Source organism: Pipra filicauda, unplaced genomic scaffold (genome assembly GCF_003945595.2).
Source record: "Pipra filicauda isolate LSUMZ 115617 unplaced genomic scaffold, ASM394559v2 scaffold455_size529941_pilon, whole genome shotgun sequence".
In the NCBI taxonomy this organism is placed as follows: Eukaryota; Metazoa; Chordata; class Aves; order Passeriformes; family Pipridae; genus Pipra; species Pipra filicauda.
Window position 1 is genome coordinate 33,901 of NW_024104593.1, and position 17,134 is coordinate 51,034.

Here is a 17,134-nt window from a genome sequence, read left to right on the forward strand (position 1 = left end):
TAAATAAGGATTTTTATCAAAGAATTCAGTTTTACCTTGTGTGTTCTTTCACATAGTTTATTTTGGACTTCTTTGAAGAAAAGACTGTGGCATTGTGGAATTTAGATGACAGGGACCTAATCTTAGGTCTTAAAACTTCTGTGGCTTGCTTCTGGGTAATGGTATTTAATTAAACATAAGTCTAGAGAGTTCCTTAGCTCTGGGTGAGAATGACTTCCTTCAGCTTGAGAGGTGTTTGTTTAAGTTGCCTGGGAATGTGTTTATTGTGAAAGCTGTTTCACATGCATGAAAAACTTTAATATTAGTCTTTCCTTGTATATAAGAAAAGGGACTAAAATTTAAGGCAAGCTTTTTAAAAAGATAAATCAAAACTGATTGCTTCAGGTATCATTGGTTATTATGTTACCTTCTTATGCTGCCTTTGTTTTAATAATTGTTCTAGAAATTACATCTTTATATACTGCAAAACTTTCGATTTTTTAGTAATAATGGACAAAGTGTAAGCCAGCAATGCAGTATCTTTGAATATGGTAAAACTGCATTAATTAATTACTTGAGTGGAAAATACGAAAGAAAACTTTAATGTGTTTTCAAAGATAGGGATTACCAATTAGGAAGGCACCGATTTCTCACATTTATCCAACACTAATTTCAGTCTTTGCATTGAAGCTGTCTTGTGTACAGAACTAGGGGTGGTGGTAGGAATATTGAAAAAGGCTTTGTTCTCTTCTGCTGACTAGAGAAAGTGTCAGCTGTGGTAGCAAAGTCATTTAGCTTTGCATCAGGCTTGCTAGCAAGTAGTCTGTAGTGTTTTGGTACTCAGCTATGTGTTTGATAGCTGTTGTTTATGCTTTATTTCTTAGATTACATCTGTGTTTAAAACAATTTAACTTTTCTAGCCTCCAGGGAAAAGCTGTCTTCCAAAGATTACACCTTCATCACTGCTTTCTCCTACTGGTCCTAAATTTGTTCACTTAGTCTACTGGTTTGCAAGATATGTAATGATTGAGGACATGAAAAAGTTCTCTGTAGGTAAGTTGTAATGAAAGAATAAAAATGCTTTGTTTGTTGTGTTTGTACATCTGTCGGTCTTTAATGTATGACAAGAGCTGTAAGTAGTTCTGAGTTGGCTGCTCAGTTCAGTCTTTCACAGCGTCCTGTGCCCTTGTGTAGAGCTACTGCTGATAGAACGATGCTGATTGTTTTGCTCTCTGTTGCTTTATGGGTCTTGTTCCAAGGCTCATCTATGCGATGCTCTACACCACTGGCTACACAAGCAATGATTTGGTCCAAAAGTATTGGCTTGCTATACCATATTCTTCCTCAGAACTTGATGAATTCTGAAGCATCAGACCTGTCTATTCTAGGCATCTTGTATTGTTTTGATAACCTAAAGAAAAAAGAAAGAGAATGAGGGAATGAAGATATATACAACAGAAAAAAAATGGCAAAAAAGGCAGTACATTGCGTGCTCTATTTCAGTCCAGGTAAAACGAGCATCTTGATTTGTGATCATTTCAGTTCAAACTAGGTAGATTAAGCAGCTATCCATTTGCTAAAAGTGAATGATGTCATCCAAACATGAACTTCTGTTTAGGCACTTGTATACCTTTTGCTGAAGCTGTAAGGTTGAGACCTGAGGACATGGACATTGCAAAAGCAAGACATAGAGTTGGATACAATAAACTGCTGCAAATTCTTCAAAAGGAAGACATTGTTATTCAAGAATATGGGAAAAAAGCACAGTAAGTAATGCATTTAAAGAAATTTAGTATTTTCATAAAAGCTGACTTAATGCGTGTGTGTTTTTGAAGGGATTTGAGGAGGCTACATCTGCTTTACCTCATGAGTTCTCCCATATTTTCCCCCTTTACATCTTTTAATTGACAGCTCTACTGTTTGTAGATCTTTTGTGAAGTATAGTAGTCTAAAGAAATTAGTTCTTCATTTAGGAGATGCTGTATTTTGGAAGATATGATCAGTAGGGCATTAAAATGATCAGAGAATTCTGCATGTATAGCACACTATGATTTCTTAACTTTTGAAGGGTCATATCTTTAAAATATAACTGTCTCAGGATGAAACATTTGGCTTTGCTTAGTCATTGTGAGACATATTTTGTTTACAGGAACCTTAATTATTTCACCAAAAGTATGCTATTTATTACTCTTTTTTTATGGAAGACCTGGAACTTTCTGTGCAGTCACAGAGTTGTGTATCAATGGAATTTAAAGGATCGGTGTGGGATAGTTTGTGACTGGAGCACTGTCATGGACAGTTGTGAGCTGTTCAATAAATGGCAGCAAAGGACAATGAGTTGCACTATAGGTAAAAGAGCAGTGACAGTGCACGTAGCATAGCTCCGCACAAGAGGACTAATCATGTTTCATGGCTTTGGATCAAGATCTGAGGGTTTAGCATCCAGGCAGACCTCATGGTGGGTATCAGCTGGCCTTGAACGAAATGATAAGTTAAAAGTTTTACAGGCTAAAATACTGTGTGCTTTGCCTCGGTGTGCATGGCTAAAGTCAGTAGCCCAGTCTCTATTCCAAGAAGCAATGGTGAAAGAAGCAACAAAACACTGATAGAAGAAGAGAGCGCAGCGAAGGTTTCACTGCTACCTGATGGAATCATCCAAGCATGCAGGGATACTTACCTGGCATAATTTCAGAACAGCTAAAGGGGTGAGCCCAAAGGGTGATAGTGCCTCAAAGTTGTAACTGGTGTAGCTGTCCATGAGTGGAGTTCTTCTGTGGCTAATACTGTGTCTTCCTAAGGGATATGGATGACAAGATTGAATGCAAACTGGCCAAACTTGCAGAAGGTGCCAAACTGTGAGGAAAGGAGATACATTGCAGTGAGGAGGCATTACATAGAGGGACTTTGCTGCGTTTGTAGACCTGCACAACAAAAATTGTGTGAGATTTAACAGAGGCTAGTGTGACCTCCTGCACCTGGGATGAAGTAGTTCCCAACAGCAGCACAGGCTTGTGGATGATTGTCTGGGAAGTAGCTCTGCTAAGAACTGGAGGTGAGAGTAGTGTGGGGCCATAAGCTGAGCATGAGTCAGCAGAGTGCCCTGGTTAGCCAAGGAGATCAGCAGCCTGCTATGCTGTGTGGAAAAGAGCACTGGTCAGGACGTGGTGAGCAATTGTATTGTGCATCACTTGTTTTTCTTGTTTTATTCCTCTCTCTCTTTCTGCTTTACATCTCTGTTGTTACAATATTTTACTTTATTTCAGTTATTAAACTGTTCTTAGCTCACAAGTTTTACCATTTTTCAGATGCTCCCTTATCCTGCTGGACCTGGGGAAGTGGGGAGGGAGTGAGCAGCTGTGTGATACTTAGTTGCTGGCTGGGGTTGGCAATTCTATCACCACACCTGGAATACTATGTTGAGTTTTGATTGCCCGATTGAGGGGAGAGTAAAAGATGGGAGAGATACTAGCAGAGGACCACAGTGTTTAGAGGGTTGGAGAACTTGACACATGAGTAAAAGCTGCAGAAGCTTGGTTTGTTTAGCCTGAGAAAGGCAATGCTCAGGGAGATTAATCACAATTTCAGTATCTAAAAAGTAGTTGTAAAGAAGATGGAGGTACTCTCTTAACAAGGATGTATGGTGACAGGACAAGGCAACAGGCACAAGGTACGTAGGGGAAAACTCCATCTGGATTAAAAAAAAGTCTCATATGAGAACAATTAAACACTGAAAAAGGTTGCCCAGAGAAATGGAATCTCCATTCTTGGAAATATTCAAGACTTGGCTTGACAAGACCATGAGTAACATAACTAAAGGCTCTGCTTTCAATGGAAGGGTCAGCAATACAATTTCCAGAGGTCAAATTCTCATGAACTTGTCTGATTTCTATAATTCTGTATCTCCTGCGACCTTGCTTGGGAAACATTACTGCTATTGCATAATGATATCCTTCAAAAATACAGTTCTTTATAGTTTTTTTCATTCTTGACAAGGGATCACAACTCTGAAGATCCTTGCGAATTCAGCATGATTAGGCACCCAGTGTTTCTGAAAATCAGACCACTGTTTTTACATGCTTAAAAAGTCAATAAAAGTGCTTCAGCAAAAGAACTTAAGTGGTCCAGCTGCTTGTACTCCCATATTCTGTTCTCTGGTCTTGAAACTGAGGTATGTGGTACAATTGATGAATATGTTTGGAGGTTTATGTTGATAATGTACATTTCTAGTAACTTCATTATAGTTGTTGGGTCTAATAGAAACCATTCTATTGAGACAGCTTGATTGCTTAATTTATATATATCTTAGTCGCTTTCCTGACACTAATTCTACATGAAGTCATGGTAAGGAAGTTTTATTAACTTTTTTTTTTTTTACATTATTCCACAAGTATCTCAGTATGCAGATTTTGAAAGAATGAGCAAGATTAGTTAGTGGCTGCAAGTAATTCTGATAAACCTGTGGTAACTGTTAACTTTTTTCCTAGGGTTTTAGTTAAAGAAATAGAAGAGACAGAGTCTGAATATGCAGTTATGCAGATACAGTCTTTGAGGTAAATGTTTTTCCTTGTAAGTTAGGATATATAAAATTGTTTAGTTGCTCAGTTTTATGAAATAGGAACTGTAATTTCATTATGGTCCACTTGAACTTTTGTTTTGCATGTGCATATAGGATGAAACAAAATGACCAAAACAAAAGTGACACAGTTGAGAGAATTGAAAAGGTGAGGATTTTGTTTCTGCTGTGACAGTGTATTGTATTTCTTCTGATGTTTCTGCAACACCTGCTCTCAGATACTTTTATTTCCCCTTGTCTACCTCTGAGTATGCTGGCCCCTTCATCTGCCTTTACACTGTTTTGATACTCTGTCATTATAGATATTATGGCAAACATTTTAACATAGCGTTTTTGTGTTGCCCATTAAGGTCCGCAGTATGTGGACACTTATAATGGAAATGCTTACATCTCTGAAAAAGGATAAGGAAGTTGTGGATTCTATACTTGAAAATTGTGCGCATCAGTGTATTTTAGATGGAACTGATGTTGTTTTGAGAGTTCCAGGGTTGCTGGCTCACAGAATTGAAAATGATGAAGTAAGTAGTTTTTGTTCTTCTTGCTAAATTTCTAGTCCCCAGGGGTGCAGTTAGATACCTTAAAAAATAAATACTTCATGGATTATAAGAGATGATTGCTAAAGGGTGCGTAAAATACGTAGTCTATGCAAAAACTTGTTAGGATTATAATGCTCTTTTGTATTTGTTATGTTTAACCCATTAACTTTTTTGGTTCAGTAGCTACATTGATAAGTAGTAGTTGGTTAGTACTTGGTTAGTACTACTTGGTTAGTACTTGACTTTTTTGTTGTTTAGACATTAAAACTAGGTTGACTGGTTTAACTATTGCTTTAACTTTTGCTTTTGTTTCCAGTGTGTAGTATATGGTATTGTTCAATTATGTCATTGGTGTTGTTTGTATCACAGCTTTTGGGATAGTGGTTAAACGGAATACCTCATTGGTTGAAGTTTCCTTGGTTCATATTGGTTTAATCTAGAATGCATTATTTGACAAATGAAACAATCAGGAACTGAATCAATCTGCTCTTACTGCAGAAGACATAACTTTCTGATATTGGTACTGTTCATTAATTTTTTTTCTTGCTTGCTAAACTTCAAGACTTTTACAGAAAATGTATATGAAGATGGAAAATTGAAGTTCTTAGCAGTCATGCACGTGTTAAATGAAACCTTGAGGATGTTGAGAGATGAACACTGTCAGTCTGAATTAAAAGAACTTCACAGGATTGAGAACATGGTTAAATCTTGCAATAAATTATTACAGAATTTGAACACAAAGAGGTAATTGTTGGCAAATTTTTTCTGGTCCCGTGTTCTTAAATCTTAGGATCATGTCTAACTACCCTGGAGACTTTTCTAGAAAAATGTTACTTATAGGAAAGACATTTGGTTGAGTCATTTTCCTTTGCCTCTGGGAAATTAACGTTTGTCTTGACTATTTATATAAGTTTTAATTGAGACTCTTCTCTAAGTAACTTCAGCTTTCTGTCTTGGCTTCATTAATATTCTAGACTTTGTTCCTGGGAACCTCATTTGCTAGCTGATCTGATTTTTACTTTTTTTTTCTTGTTATGTTAATAGGTTCTGAGATTTTTAAAACTTCTACCTGAACCTAGCTTAGGGAAGTTTAAAGAGTGTATCTCATTTGTGTATGTATTTAAATATAATTCTGGTGCAAAAACATAAGGATACCTAGCAGCCAGTTTTTTGGTTGTTATGCTGGTTTAAAGGTAAACTGGCAGGAGAAATGAACTCAACTCAAAAGAGATTATAAATCAGAGTTACAATTTAATAACAATAATACAATAAATACAATTATACGGACAAACAATTGGTTTTAACCCACAAAACCCAGATGTATAACCCAGCACCCTGGGGCGCAAACAGAATGGTGTTTGTTGGCCCCTGTGCTGAGCCCCACCTGGTCCCCCTGAGTCCAAAGTAAGAGGGGAGGAAAACCTGTTGGTGAGAGTGCTGGTTGCAGTCTGGTCAAGGGTGGTGGTCACAGTCCGGTCGAGGTTCTGATCCTCCTCTGGATCCAATGAGTAGGGCCCAGAAGTCCCACAACCCCAAGATGATATACACTCAGGTTCGAGTGGGAATGCCCAGTACCTCCCCCAGGGCAGGGAGTTCCACAGTGGGTGACTGTGAGTCGTGAGGTATTTTTGGAATCCTTGATGTCCCATTAGCAGACATGACCCCTCATGCTGGGTGTGGAGGTGCTAATGAGTCCCTGGAGGGGAGTCATTTGTGTGAGGATAGGAATATCCTCCTATCTCACAGGCTTCTTAACACCCAGCTTATAGCCTGAGGAGTCAGGTGTGCTCTGGGCAGCTGCTGCAAATGGTCTATTGTTAACAGTTCCTGGGAAATGACATAGAGGGTGTAGAATACACTGTTTGGGTTACACCTAAACAGTGATGAACTGCTCCTGGCTGCTCTAACTAGGACAGTTGTGAATTTCAGTTAGTTCTTAGTACAGGCACAAATGCATGAATAAGTTCATACATATGACAGGTTTTGCAGAATAAGGAGAACACATAATACATCTTTATGCAGAATTGTTATCTCCACAAACAGATGTGTTACCATATGCAGAATTGTTATCTCCACAAACAGATGTGTTACCATTTTCCATGCTTATATGTTACAGGCTAGAAAGAGAGCATCAACATTGTGTTTCAGTGTGTGAATCTATTTTTAGAAAAGAGGAAGACTGGGAAATGAAGTGGAAAACACTTCTTGGCCATCATCCTTTTAATTCAATCTTTAAAGAGGATCTAGTAAGTGGTGTTCAGTTTATCTGATTCTGGGGAAGAGAAGGTGAGGGAGGATGTAGATCTACACTTAAGCTTTATATGTGAGGCTGGGGGCATTACATAGTGCAGAATAGCTGATTATGCTTTATGAAGTCTTTCTAAAAGAGAATACATTTGACTTTATGACAGCTGTGTCTTCACTTGAGATGGGGGAATGGAACCATCTTGTCAAGATAGTAGATCAGTGTAAGAGTGAAGTGATTGGTTTTGGTTTTGTCTCTGTTCATCCCCCTGTGGAAGTTGAGCATTTGTGTGCTCTCAGTCCGAGTTCTGTTTTTCCCTTCTAGAGTGGTGTGCTTGATGAACGAACAAAAATTTCCATTCTGACACTCAAAGGTTATACCATTGCCTGGCTACCCAGCAGAGAGAGAAGCTTCATGTTGAGTCTGAGAGCTGATTTGCATAAAAGCTGTTGTAAATAACTATCTGTTAATTGCTGTTGATAAGCAGATTTTTTCAGCCTCCTTGTGTAACCTTTTCCTTCATTTTGAAAGGAACCTAGTTCAACAGCTTCACCACCCCAGTCTCCTAGTCTTCCAGAAGAAGATAAAGACAGTGACCTTCATCAATATCTAGCATCAATTTCAGGTGAGTGACAGGGAGAAGCTTCTTTTTCTTCTCCCCCACTGCCACAATTGTTAAAAGTTACTTGGAGTCAAAAAGGCTCCCTGCCTGTGTTTGCAGATATTCTATAGTAGTCTGTGTTAATCTGGTTCTGAATGACTCTTTGTCACAATTTTTCAGCCTTGTCTTGTCTGGGAGATCCTCTGAAGTTTGGCAAAAACCCAGTGCTGAGCTGTTTGATATTTTGTTGTTCTTGTACTAATGATGTTGAGACAGATTTATGTGTACAAAGGTTCATGGGTTCTAGAAAATACATTCAGTAAAGATATTGGGTTGAAGGAGTAGTAAGAAAGAAAGAAAGAAGATAAAACTTCCCCACTGGTCACATAGGAAAAGAAACTGAAGGGGTCCTTGCAGGTAAGTATCTTTCCCTAGTACATTCTGAAATAATTCCATAGTAACTGTGCCATTTGATTAGGACCTTATTTGGTGCTTCCAGTCTTTAGTTTACCAGTGTTGATCAAAGCTCACTTTGATCATGGTTGTTGTACATGCTAATCAGCTGATAGGCTGATTATATTTTACTGGGTAATGCTTATTTACAAAATGCTTGATGTCCCTAGTAGAGTTAGAAGTTACAAAGCAAGGGGGAAGACTGCTTGAGTCGTGTCACTTGCAGTCCCTCTTAGGAAAAATGGCATAGCAGAGGCATATTGGAATTTCAAGGTGCAAAACAATAGCAAGAAGATCCTTTTGGTTACAAAGATGAAAGTGCTTCTCCAGCAGTCTGAGGATATGTGGGTAAGGCTAGAAGCTGCAAAGCAAAGGCCACAGATCTGCAAATGGAAGGAAGGTAGTTTGCCTTAAAAATTTTAAAGATTGTGCAATGATGCTGTGAGCTGGTAATATCCAAAAGCTTGAAACAGACTGTGTCTGTGACATTCTCTCTACTCTGTGGTTAAGATGCTCAATTGGAGAATCCAGCCATTAAGAAAACTTGACTTTCTGCCTGTTGATATAGTAAGCTCTAAAAATTAACCTCACCTAACAACCTGAAGTGAGCTTGGATTTTGGATGTGTTGTTGAGGTGAATGCAACAGGAAATGCCATTTGTCTTTGCAGAAGCTGAAATTTAGGGTTAGTAGAGAACTAGTGAGACATCAGCTTTTCATTAAAGATGTGCTAAAATTAGTATTTATTATTCTAGAAGGTCCTTAGCTGAGGTATGTGTACCTCTGATAATGTGCAAAACATTTACTTGTAGTGTGCTTTGCCTTGCTTAAACTGAGGCAGCAAAAGGGATGAGAGATATTTATTAATTAATGCAGTTGGGGTAAACATGAGTGGAATTGTGCTTTGTGTAGTTGATGTGCCACACAACTGATGCATTTGTGGAGAGGTGAGGCTAATAATGAAGTGGCTGGGAGTGTAGTTTGGAAGAAGGTGGAATGTGTGATTGATAATGTAGGGCAGCAGATAGTACCATTCTTCTTGAACATGTGTTCAGGAACAACACAAAGAGCTGGCTACTAGTGGCATCTGTGGCTACAGGTGGTACCTGAGCAAAAGGAATGATAACATTGTCCTGCTTACATATTAATTTATTTTTCTTGAAGAGTTTCATAAAGTCCATTCTGTGAGTAGTCTACAGAAGTGGTATGAGTCAGTCATGTCACCTGGAAAGCCTGCACAAAGAAAATGGAAGCAATAATAAAACTTTCTACTTGCTTTTCTAGGTATTTTTGACTCTCTTAATAAAGAACCTTGTGAGAAAGATGAGGGAGCTTTGGAAACCATGATGGATAAGTCATCATCACCACCAAAATGGTATGTTTAATGAGAAAATGATAAAAAAGCAATGGGAAAAAAAAAGAAATTTATTTGCTGGACTTGAATATTTTGAATGTCTTGAACCTTAGTGGAATATTTCAGTAGCCCATTTCTTACATGTCACCACCACCTAATTTAGCAAGATAGGCCTAAAGTAACTGCTGCTTTCTCTGGCTGGTGACTGATTGATCAACTAGTTGCTCCGGAATAGGATGCGTAGCAGCCAAGTTGCAAGGTTTTTATCTCACTTTTTAAATATATTGTTCCAAGCTTTAAGAGGTGGGTGGAGAGAACAGAAAATTTCGTTTCTTAGGCTAAACCTCCTCAACAAGACTTTTTTATGACTCTTCTTGAGAGTTACAGTTACGTTGTTCTGTAACTACTCTTACTATATTACCAGTGAAGGATAGAACACAGAACAATGATATTCTAAAATTTTTTGCCCGTTTGTCATTTGCTTAGTCCAGGAACGTTTCATGACCTTTTGAATAATTCTGTATTTCATAATATGAATCCTACAGATACTTGAAAGTTTCCTACTAGGAGAGAAAGGAAGTGTTGTGGGTTGAGGTGGCTGGGTTTTTGGTAGTGGGGGGGGGCTACATAGGGTGGCTTCAGTTAGAAGCTGCTAGAAGTTTTCCCCCCAGTGAAGCCAATGATAGCTGGCTACAGGACGGACTTCCTGCTGCTGGCCAAGGGAGAGCCAATAATTATGCTTCTGTGATAACATATTTAAGAACAAGTTTGTTGCACAGAGGAATTCCAGCCAGGGGAGAGCTGACCAATGCTCCTGGGTGGCCCTGCCGCCTCCCCCGCTGTGGGGGTGGGGGGGTGGGCAGCGGCAGCCCAGCCTGGGCCTCTCAGCACCTAGCCCAGAGCAAGCACTGGCGCCCCAGCCGAGCCGCCCGTGCTACTCTTGGCAGTGCCGGCCGAGCTGAGCAGCAGCCCCTGTGGAGGGGTGGATGGGGCCGGGGCAGCGCACTGTGGTGCAGCCGAGCCCATGCTGGAGCAGATGGATGTATGGAAGAAGGCCGTTATCCCCATGGAAGGCCCAGGATGGAGCAGAGTCCTTCAAGAGACTTGTGGCCCTTGAAGAGGAAAATCCACACCACAGCAGGTTATTCCCAGGTAGGACTCATGGTCCTGTGGGGAATCCACATCGGTACAGCTCAGCCTATGAAGGACTGCATCCTATGAAGGACCATTGGGGTACAGAGCCCCCCGTGCACCCCATGGAGAAGTGACTCTTGGGATGGTAGATATGGAAGAACTACTGCCTGAGGGGTGGACTCACGTTGGAGAGGTCCATCAGAGACTGTTACCCGTGGGAGGAACCCCACAGAGTAGGGGAACAACTCAGTGCTGTGGCCCCCCATGTAACCTGTGGTGAGGACCATGGTGAAGCAGGCTGTTCCCCTGTAGCCCATGGAAGAGTGACCTATGAGACAGCAGATTTGGAAGAACTGTTGCCTGAGGGGTGGACTTGTCCCCCTGCACTGTGGCAGGGGGAGGAGGGAGAACATGGAAGGAAGGAGGGGTGGGTGGAAAGTGTGTTTAAGACTGTTTTATATCTCGCTCTAGATCTTATCCTGTTAGTAATAAATTTTAGCATTAACCCCACCTTGAGTCTATTTTGCCTCTCCCAGCTCAGAGCGACTTCAGTGGGTGCCTAGAATCTGGCCAAGGTCAACCCACAACAGGAGTTAGCAAAGGAAGGTTGTCCTTTATTGGAAATATGATTCTTAGACATCAGCAGAAGTAGTTGCATATAAGTCTCAGAGATTGTCAAAGTAGTTAACAATTAAATTCTGGATTTCTTTCAGTGACTTCATACGGCATAGATTTTTGTTGTCTTCTGATTCTACAGACAGGTAACAGCAAATGTTAAGATTTTAAGGTGTGCTTTTCCTAACAAGTGAGGACTGCATTTTTGAGAGCTATGAAATTAGCACTAAACTCCCTAGAAGTGTTAAGGCTGAAGTCTTTGGTAGCCAGGGGATTGTTAAATATCAACAAGTTTGTATAGGAACAGACCTGTGAATGCTGGAAGTGATTCAGACAAAGAATACAATATCTAGGAGAAAGAATGATGTCAAGTGTGCAGAAGACTTTTTAGTTATCTTTGATTGCAGAATGCCGAAAACTTGTTTACAAAAATATTGCAAAATCCCTCTTTTTCTGTGTAGTAATCAAGGGCAAAGTTTATTAATTTATTAATTTTGGGAGGCTGATACACAAGTAGGGCTAAATCTGCCCTAATTGTCACATTGTTCTCCCTATAGTAAAATTGCTTTCTGATGACCGGGACGAATTGAGGGAAATCGTAACGGACAGATACGGAGCATACAATATGTAACAGCCTTTTAAGATGCCAGGCACCCACTGAAGCCACTCTCTCACTCTCCCCTCTACAACCAGACAGAGGAGAGAGAAAAAAAAACAGCTAAGGATTCATAAGTTGAGACAAAAGCTGGGAGAGGTCAGTTACTGATTACCTTCATGGGCAAAACAGACTCAAAGTGAGGATAGTACTTAAAATTAGTACTAACAGGATAAGAGCAAAAGAGTGAGAAATAAAACGATCTTAAAAAACACCTTCCCCCCACCCCTCCTTCCTTCCATGTTCTCCCTTCTCCCCCCCAGCAGTGCAGGAGGACAGGAATGGGGGTTCCCACTAAGTTGCTGTTTCTGCCGCTGCTCAGGGAGAGGAGTCCTTCCCCTGCTCCTATGGTGTCCCTCCCACGGGAGACAGTCCTTGATGGACCTCTCCAACGTGAGTCCGTCCCTCGGGCAGCACTTCTTCCCAAACTGCTGTCCCATGGATCACGCCTCCATGGGGTGCAGTGCTTCATGGATGAGCTGTACCGATGTGGGTCCCCCACAGGGGCCACAAATCCTACCCGGGAAAAACCTGCTCCAGCGTGGGCTTCCCTCTCCACAGACTGCAGGTCTCTGGCAGGACCCTGCTCCATCCTGGGCCTCCCATGGGGTCACAGCCTCCTTCATGCATCCACCTGCTCCAGCATGGGCTTCTCCATGGGCTTCAGTTGGGTCTCTGCACCCCAGTGGCTCTCCATGGGCTGCAGGGGCACAGCTGCTCCACCATGGTCTGCACCATGGGCCACAGCAGCCTCAGCTCTGGCGCCTGGAGCACCTCCTGCCCCTCCTTCTGCTCTGACCTTGGTGTCCACCTTGTTATTCCCATGTTCTCACTCTGCTCTTCCCTGTCTGGAACTCCTTAGGTGCAACAATCTTCTGTTCTTAAATATGTTATCACAGAGGCATTACTATCACTCCTGATTGGCTTGGCCTTGGCCAGCGGCAGGAAGTCCATCCTGGAGGCGTCTGTCATTGGCTCCACCGGACAGGGGAAGGTTCTAGCAGCTTCTAACAGAAGCCACCCCTGTAGCCCCCCCTGCTACCAAAACCCAGCAACAGAAACCCACTACAGCATTCCACAAGTTTAATTTGTCTCTAAAATTGTTGGTGTGGGTTTTTTTCTTTTTTTACACTCTCTTTCTCTCCCCCTCAAGGATCTCTTCAGTGCTGTTGAAGCTGTTGGAAGCACCTGAAAACAGAGACCTGTTGATCAAAAATGTAATTTTCTACCTTTCAAATAAGTTAAACTTAGGACATGTACTTTTTATATTGATCAAAGCCTAGACTTTTTGGGAGAGGGTTGTGGGATTTTGTTTTTTTTTTTTACTGTGGTTGTGTGTTTGGTAGGCTTGGTTTTGTGTGTTCTTTGGTTTTGTTTTTTTTTTTTTAGCAGTATTCTTACCCATCTGAGTCAGTCCTGTAAAACTGTAAATAGGGCAGGAGAAAAGAGGTGCACTGCACCTGACTTCCAGGGTAACATAAAGTGTGTGACTGATTCCCTGCTTGCTGAAACAGTCTTTTTGGTGTGAGCTGTGGTCAGACTTCGTTTCTTTAAGTGTGTGTAAACTTGAGGGTTAAAAAGTGCTGTAAAATCAACTTGCATGTACAACTGTCCATTGCACAATTGTTCACTGTACTGTGTTGGAGGTAGTTGCAAATGAGTTGCAAATCGTCTGTGTTGTGTATAACAACCTGTCCTGGTCACTACTTATGTCCTACTTCGAATACAGTTGTAAAAATATTTTGTCTTTAGTTAGAATTCGAGACTGAAATATTTTTATTGACTAAACATTTGGGCCATTGCTTTTTGGAATTCATACAGCAATTTGTTCATGCTAATATTCTAGTACTTGAGTTTACAACTGCTAATAATTCCTGAATCTTCCTCTAGAATTTGCATATGGAAACTTGTGGGGGAAATAAAAAACCTGTGCCTCCGCAAATCCTAAAAAATGGAAAGGAAGAGTTCCTCATTTCAGAAATGCAAGAGAATTCAGGTCAAGATGTTACCCTGCCAAAGACTCCTGTGGAAAAAGAAGACCTTCTTGAGAAAGCCAGAGATGAACTGGCAGAAGAGGTTAGGAAGAAATTTTTTTGTTTTTAAATAAATGGTCATAAATGGAAAATAAATTGCATTTTTCACTAAAAATTTTCCCTAGTTACATTTCATCTGCTAAAATGTTTTACTTATGTAAATATAGCTCTAGTCTTCATGCTTATGCTGTTCTTGACTAATGTCTTAAATATATTCTGAGCCCACTTTCTTGTTTGAAAGACAGATTCATAGATGATGAGAGAACTTAAGAGTTGAATTCTGATTTCAGTCCCCTCTTTTCATTTTGTGGGACACTACGGTCATTGTGAACCTAAATAATAAATTATAGAAAAGTTGAGATATTTCAAATTCTCCAGATGATTCGGAGAGTGGGATTTATTTTGAACCATACCTGATAGAAATAAAGAGGTTTCAGTTTTGCTTTCTCAGAATTTACCCTTCTCTAACATCCTACAGATTGCAAAGACTGTGATGTCTGAGTCACCTGACAGTGATGAAGATAAAGGAATGTCATTAGATGATCTCATTAGCTCACTGTGTTTTAACCCATTTATAACAAGGAAAGAAATTCCGCGAACTCCGGAAAATCTGCGTAAGTTTGAAACTGTTTTTATAAAGCTCCTTTATTAGAAACGTGATTAGTTCGTTGACATATTGCACAGGAAGAAAAAGTGAATTATTTCAGTAAAGCTGCAAGTTACCTGAATGGTTCACTCTGTAACACAATGTAGTAGGCCTAATAAGATGTGAATACTGTGAATTCAATTCAAGAGGTTTTGTTTTCCTCTGTAGAATCTTATTTACAGTCAGAAAACAAGTCCCAGGTTAAGTTCTCCGGAATCTAGTCCTCAAGAGCAGGTGAGAATAAGTCATGGTTTTGAATCTTCAGATTCAAATACATCTGGAATACAAGAGACTGAGAGAACTGAAGCACAGGAACTAGATTATACTGCTTCTGTAGAAGATCTGAAGCAGGCTTTGCAAAATGAAGTGAAACTGGCTACATGGGAGTATTGGATGAGACACTTCCAGAATATGATAGCATGGATCTCAGCTTGTCTCCAGGCTTAGAGTCTGATTTTGATATCAGTGCAAATGTAACAAGTAATTCAGAAAATAATGGGGATATTGAAAAATCAGACCTACCCCTACAGTCCCTGTCCAACTCACATAAAGCACTAAAAAGACTGCATCTGAAAGAGAAGATAATGGAGGTGAGTCTGAAAGCAGTAGATCAGTCCTGCACCAGAAGAAAGAAAGAAACATGAATTTTGCAGTCCTGTAGTAGTATTCTCCTTGGATGAAGAATTTATTAAGACACCATTGCCAAAATCTAATGAAAGAAAATACTCCCTGTCATGTTTGCTGATACCCTCTGAACAACTGGAGGAAACGGCATCAATGCCACATGAAAGCCTGCTAATGGGTTTCTGTGGCTAGGTTTGTTTGGTAGCAGTGGAAGGCTACAGGGGTGGCTTCTGTTAGAAGCTGCTAGAACCTTCCCCTGTCCGGTGGAGCCAATGACAGACGCCTCCAGGATGGACTTCCTGCCGCTGGCCAAGGCCAAGCCAATCAGGAGTGATAGTAATGCCTCTGTGATAACATATTTAAGAACAGAAGATTGTTGCACCTAAGGAGTTCCAGACAGGGAAGAGCAGAGTGAGAACATGGGAATAACAAGGTGGACACCAAGGTCAGAGCAGAAGGAGGGGCAGGAGGTGCTCCAGGCGCCAGAGCTGAGGCTGCTGTGGCCCATGGTGCAGACCATGGTGGAGCAGCTGTGCCCCTGCAGCCCATGGAGAGCCACTGGGGTGCAGAGACCCACCTGAAGCCCATGGAGAAGCCCATGCTGGAGCAGGTGGATGCATGAAGGAGGCTGTGACCCCGTGGGAGGCCCAGGATGGAGCAGGGTCCTGCCAGAGACCTGCAGTCTGTGGAGAGGGAAGCCCACGCTGGAGCAGGTTTTTCCCGGGTAGGATTTGTGGCCCCTGTGGGGGACCCACATCGGTACAGCTCATCCATGAAGCACTGCACCCCATGGAGGCGTGATCCATGGGACAGCAGTTTGGGAAGAAGTGCTGCCCGAGGGACGGACTCACGTTGGAGAGGTCCATCAAGGACTGTCTCCCGTGGGAGGGACACCATAGGAGCAGGGGAAGGACTCCTCTCCCTGAGCAGCGGCAGAAACAGCAACTTAGTGGGAACCCCCATTCCTGTCCTCCTGCACTGCTGGGGGGGAGAAGGGAGAACATGGAAGGAAGGAGGGGTGGGGGGAAGGTGTTTTTTAAGATTGTTTTATTTCTCACTCTTTTGCTCTTATCCTGTTAGTACTAATTTTAAGTGCTATCCTCACTTTGAGTCTGTTTTGCCCATGAAGGTAATCAGTAACTGACCTCTCCCAGCTTTTGTCTCAACTTATGAATCCTTAGCTGTTTTTTTTTCTCTCTCCTCTGTCTGGTTGTAGAGGGGAGAGTGAGAGAGTGGCTTTAGTGGGTATGTGGCAGGGTCAACTCGCTACAACCTACTACATAAATTGATTAGTAAGTGTCCATGTTATCAACAAGATTTTGTCCATTCTGTCACTAGTTATACGACCATGAATAGTTTAACCCTGCTATAGAAGTGGAGGGAGGTAGATTATTTGCGTGCTTATTCCTCGTGGAAGATGAGATATAAAAGCAAAGTAAACATGCTACCTTTAGATCTTTCAACATCTTGAAAGTATGAGGAGAAATGCTCATCTGACTTTATGAGGTAATCTGCAGCTATTGAAGAAAAAGCCTTAGGGTGTATTAGCAATGGAGTAATCTGAAGTTAGATTTTGAGAATTCACAAAGTTAGTTGTAAGTTGTGTATTTACTCTGAACAAATATGGCTGTTTAGAAATGTGTTGTAGGTTGTTGAAACTTTTGTGAATTCATTAAGGTGTTAGTAG

General features: G+C 41.1%; 1 protein-coding gene and 1 non-coding gene across 3 annotated transcripts in view; both read left to right on the forward strand.

The window, feature by feature from the left end:
• Positions 1-17,134, forward strand: part of HAUS6 (HAUS augmin like complex subunit 6) — a 33,623-nt gene that overhangs the window by 2,158 nt on the left and 14,331 nt on the right. For both annotated transcript variants that reach the window (XR_005565312.1, XM_039385971.1), the window contains exons 4-15: positions 900-1,032; positions 1,598-1,745; positions 4,464-4,529; positions 4,649-4,700; positions 4,903-5,070; positions 5,651-5,832; positions 7,205-7,334; positions 7,865-7,958; positions 9,671-9,761; positions 13,298-13,361; positions 14,035-14,220; positions 14,656-14,791. Coding sequence is in view for 1 of the 2 variants with exons in the window: in XM_039385971.1 (XP_039241905.1) it covers positions 900-1,032; positions 1,598-1,745; positions 4,464-4,529; positions 4,649-4,700; positions 4,903-5,070; positions 5,651-5,832; positions 7,205-7,334; positions 7,865-7,958; positions 9,671-9,761; positions 13,298-13,361; positions 14,035-14,220; positions 14,656-14,791 (1,450 nt within the window). In the remaining variant the exon portion in view is untranslated. The remainder of the gene's footprint in view (positions 1-899; positions 1,033-1,597; positions 1,746-4,463; positions 4,530-4,648; positions 4,701-4,902; positions 5,071-5,650; positions 5,833-7,204; positions 7,335-7,864; positions 7,959-9,670; positions 9,762-13,297; positions 13,362-14,034; positions 14,221-14,655; positions 14,792-17,134) is intronic.
• LOC113998778 lies at positions 11,985-12,115 on the forward strand. The gene has a single exon (XR_003544612.1).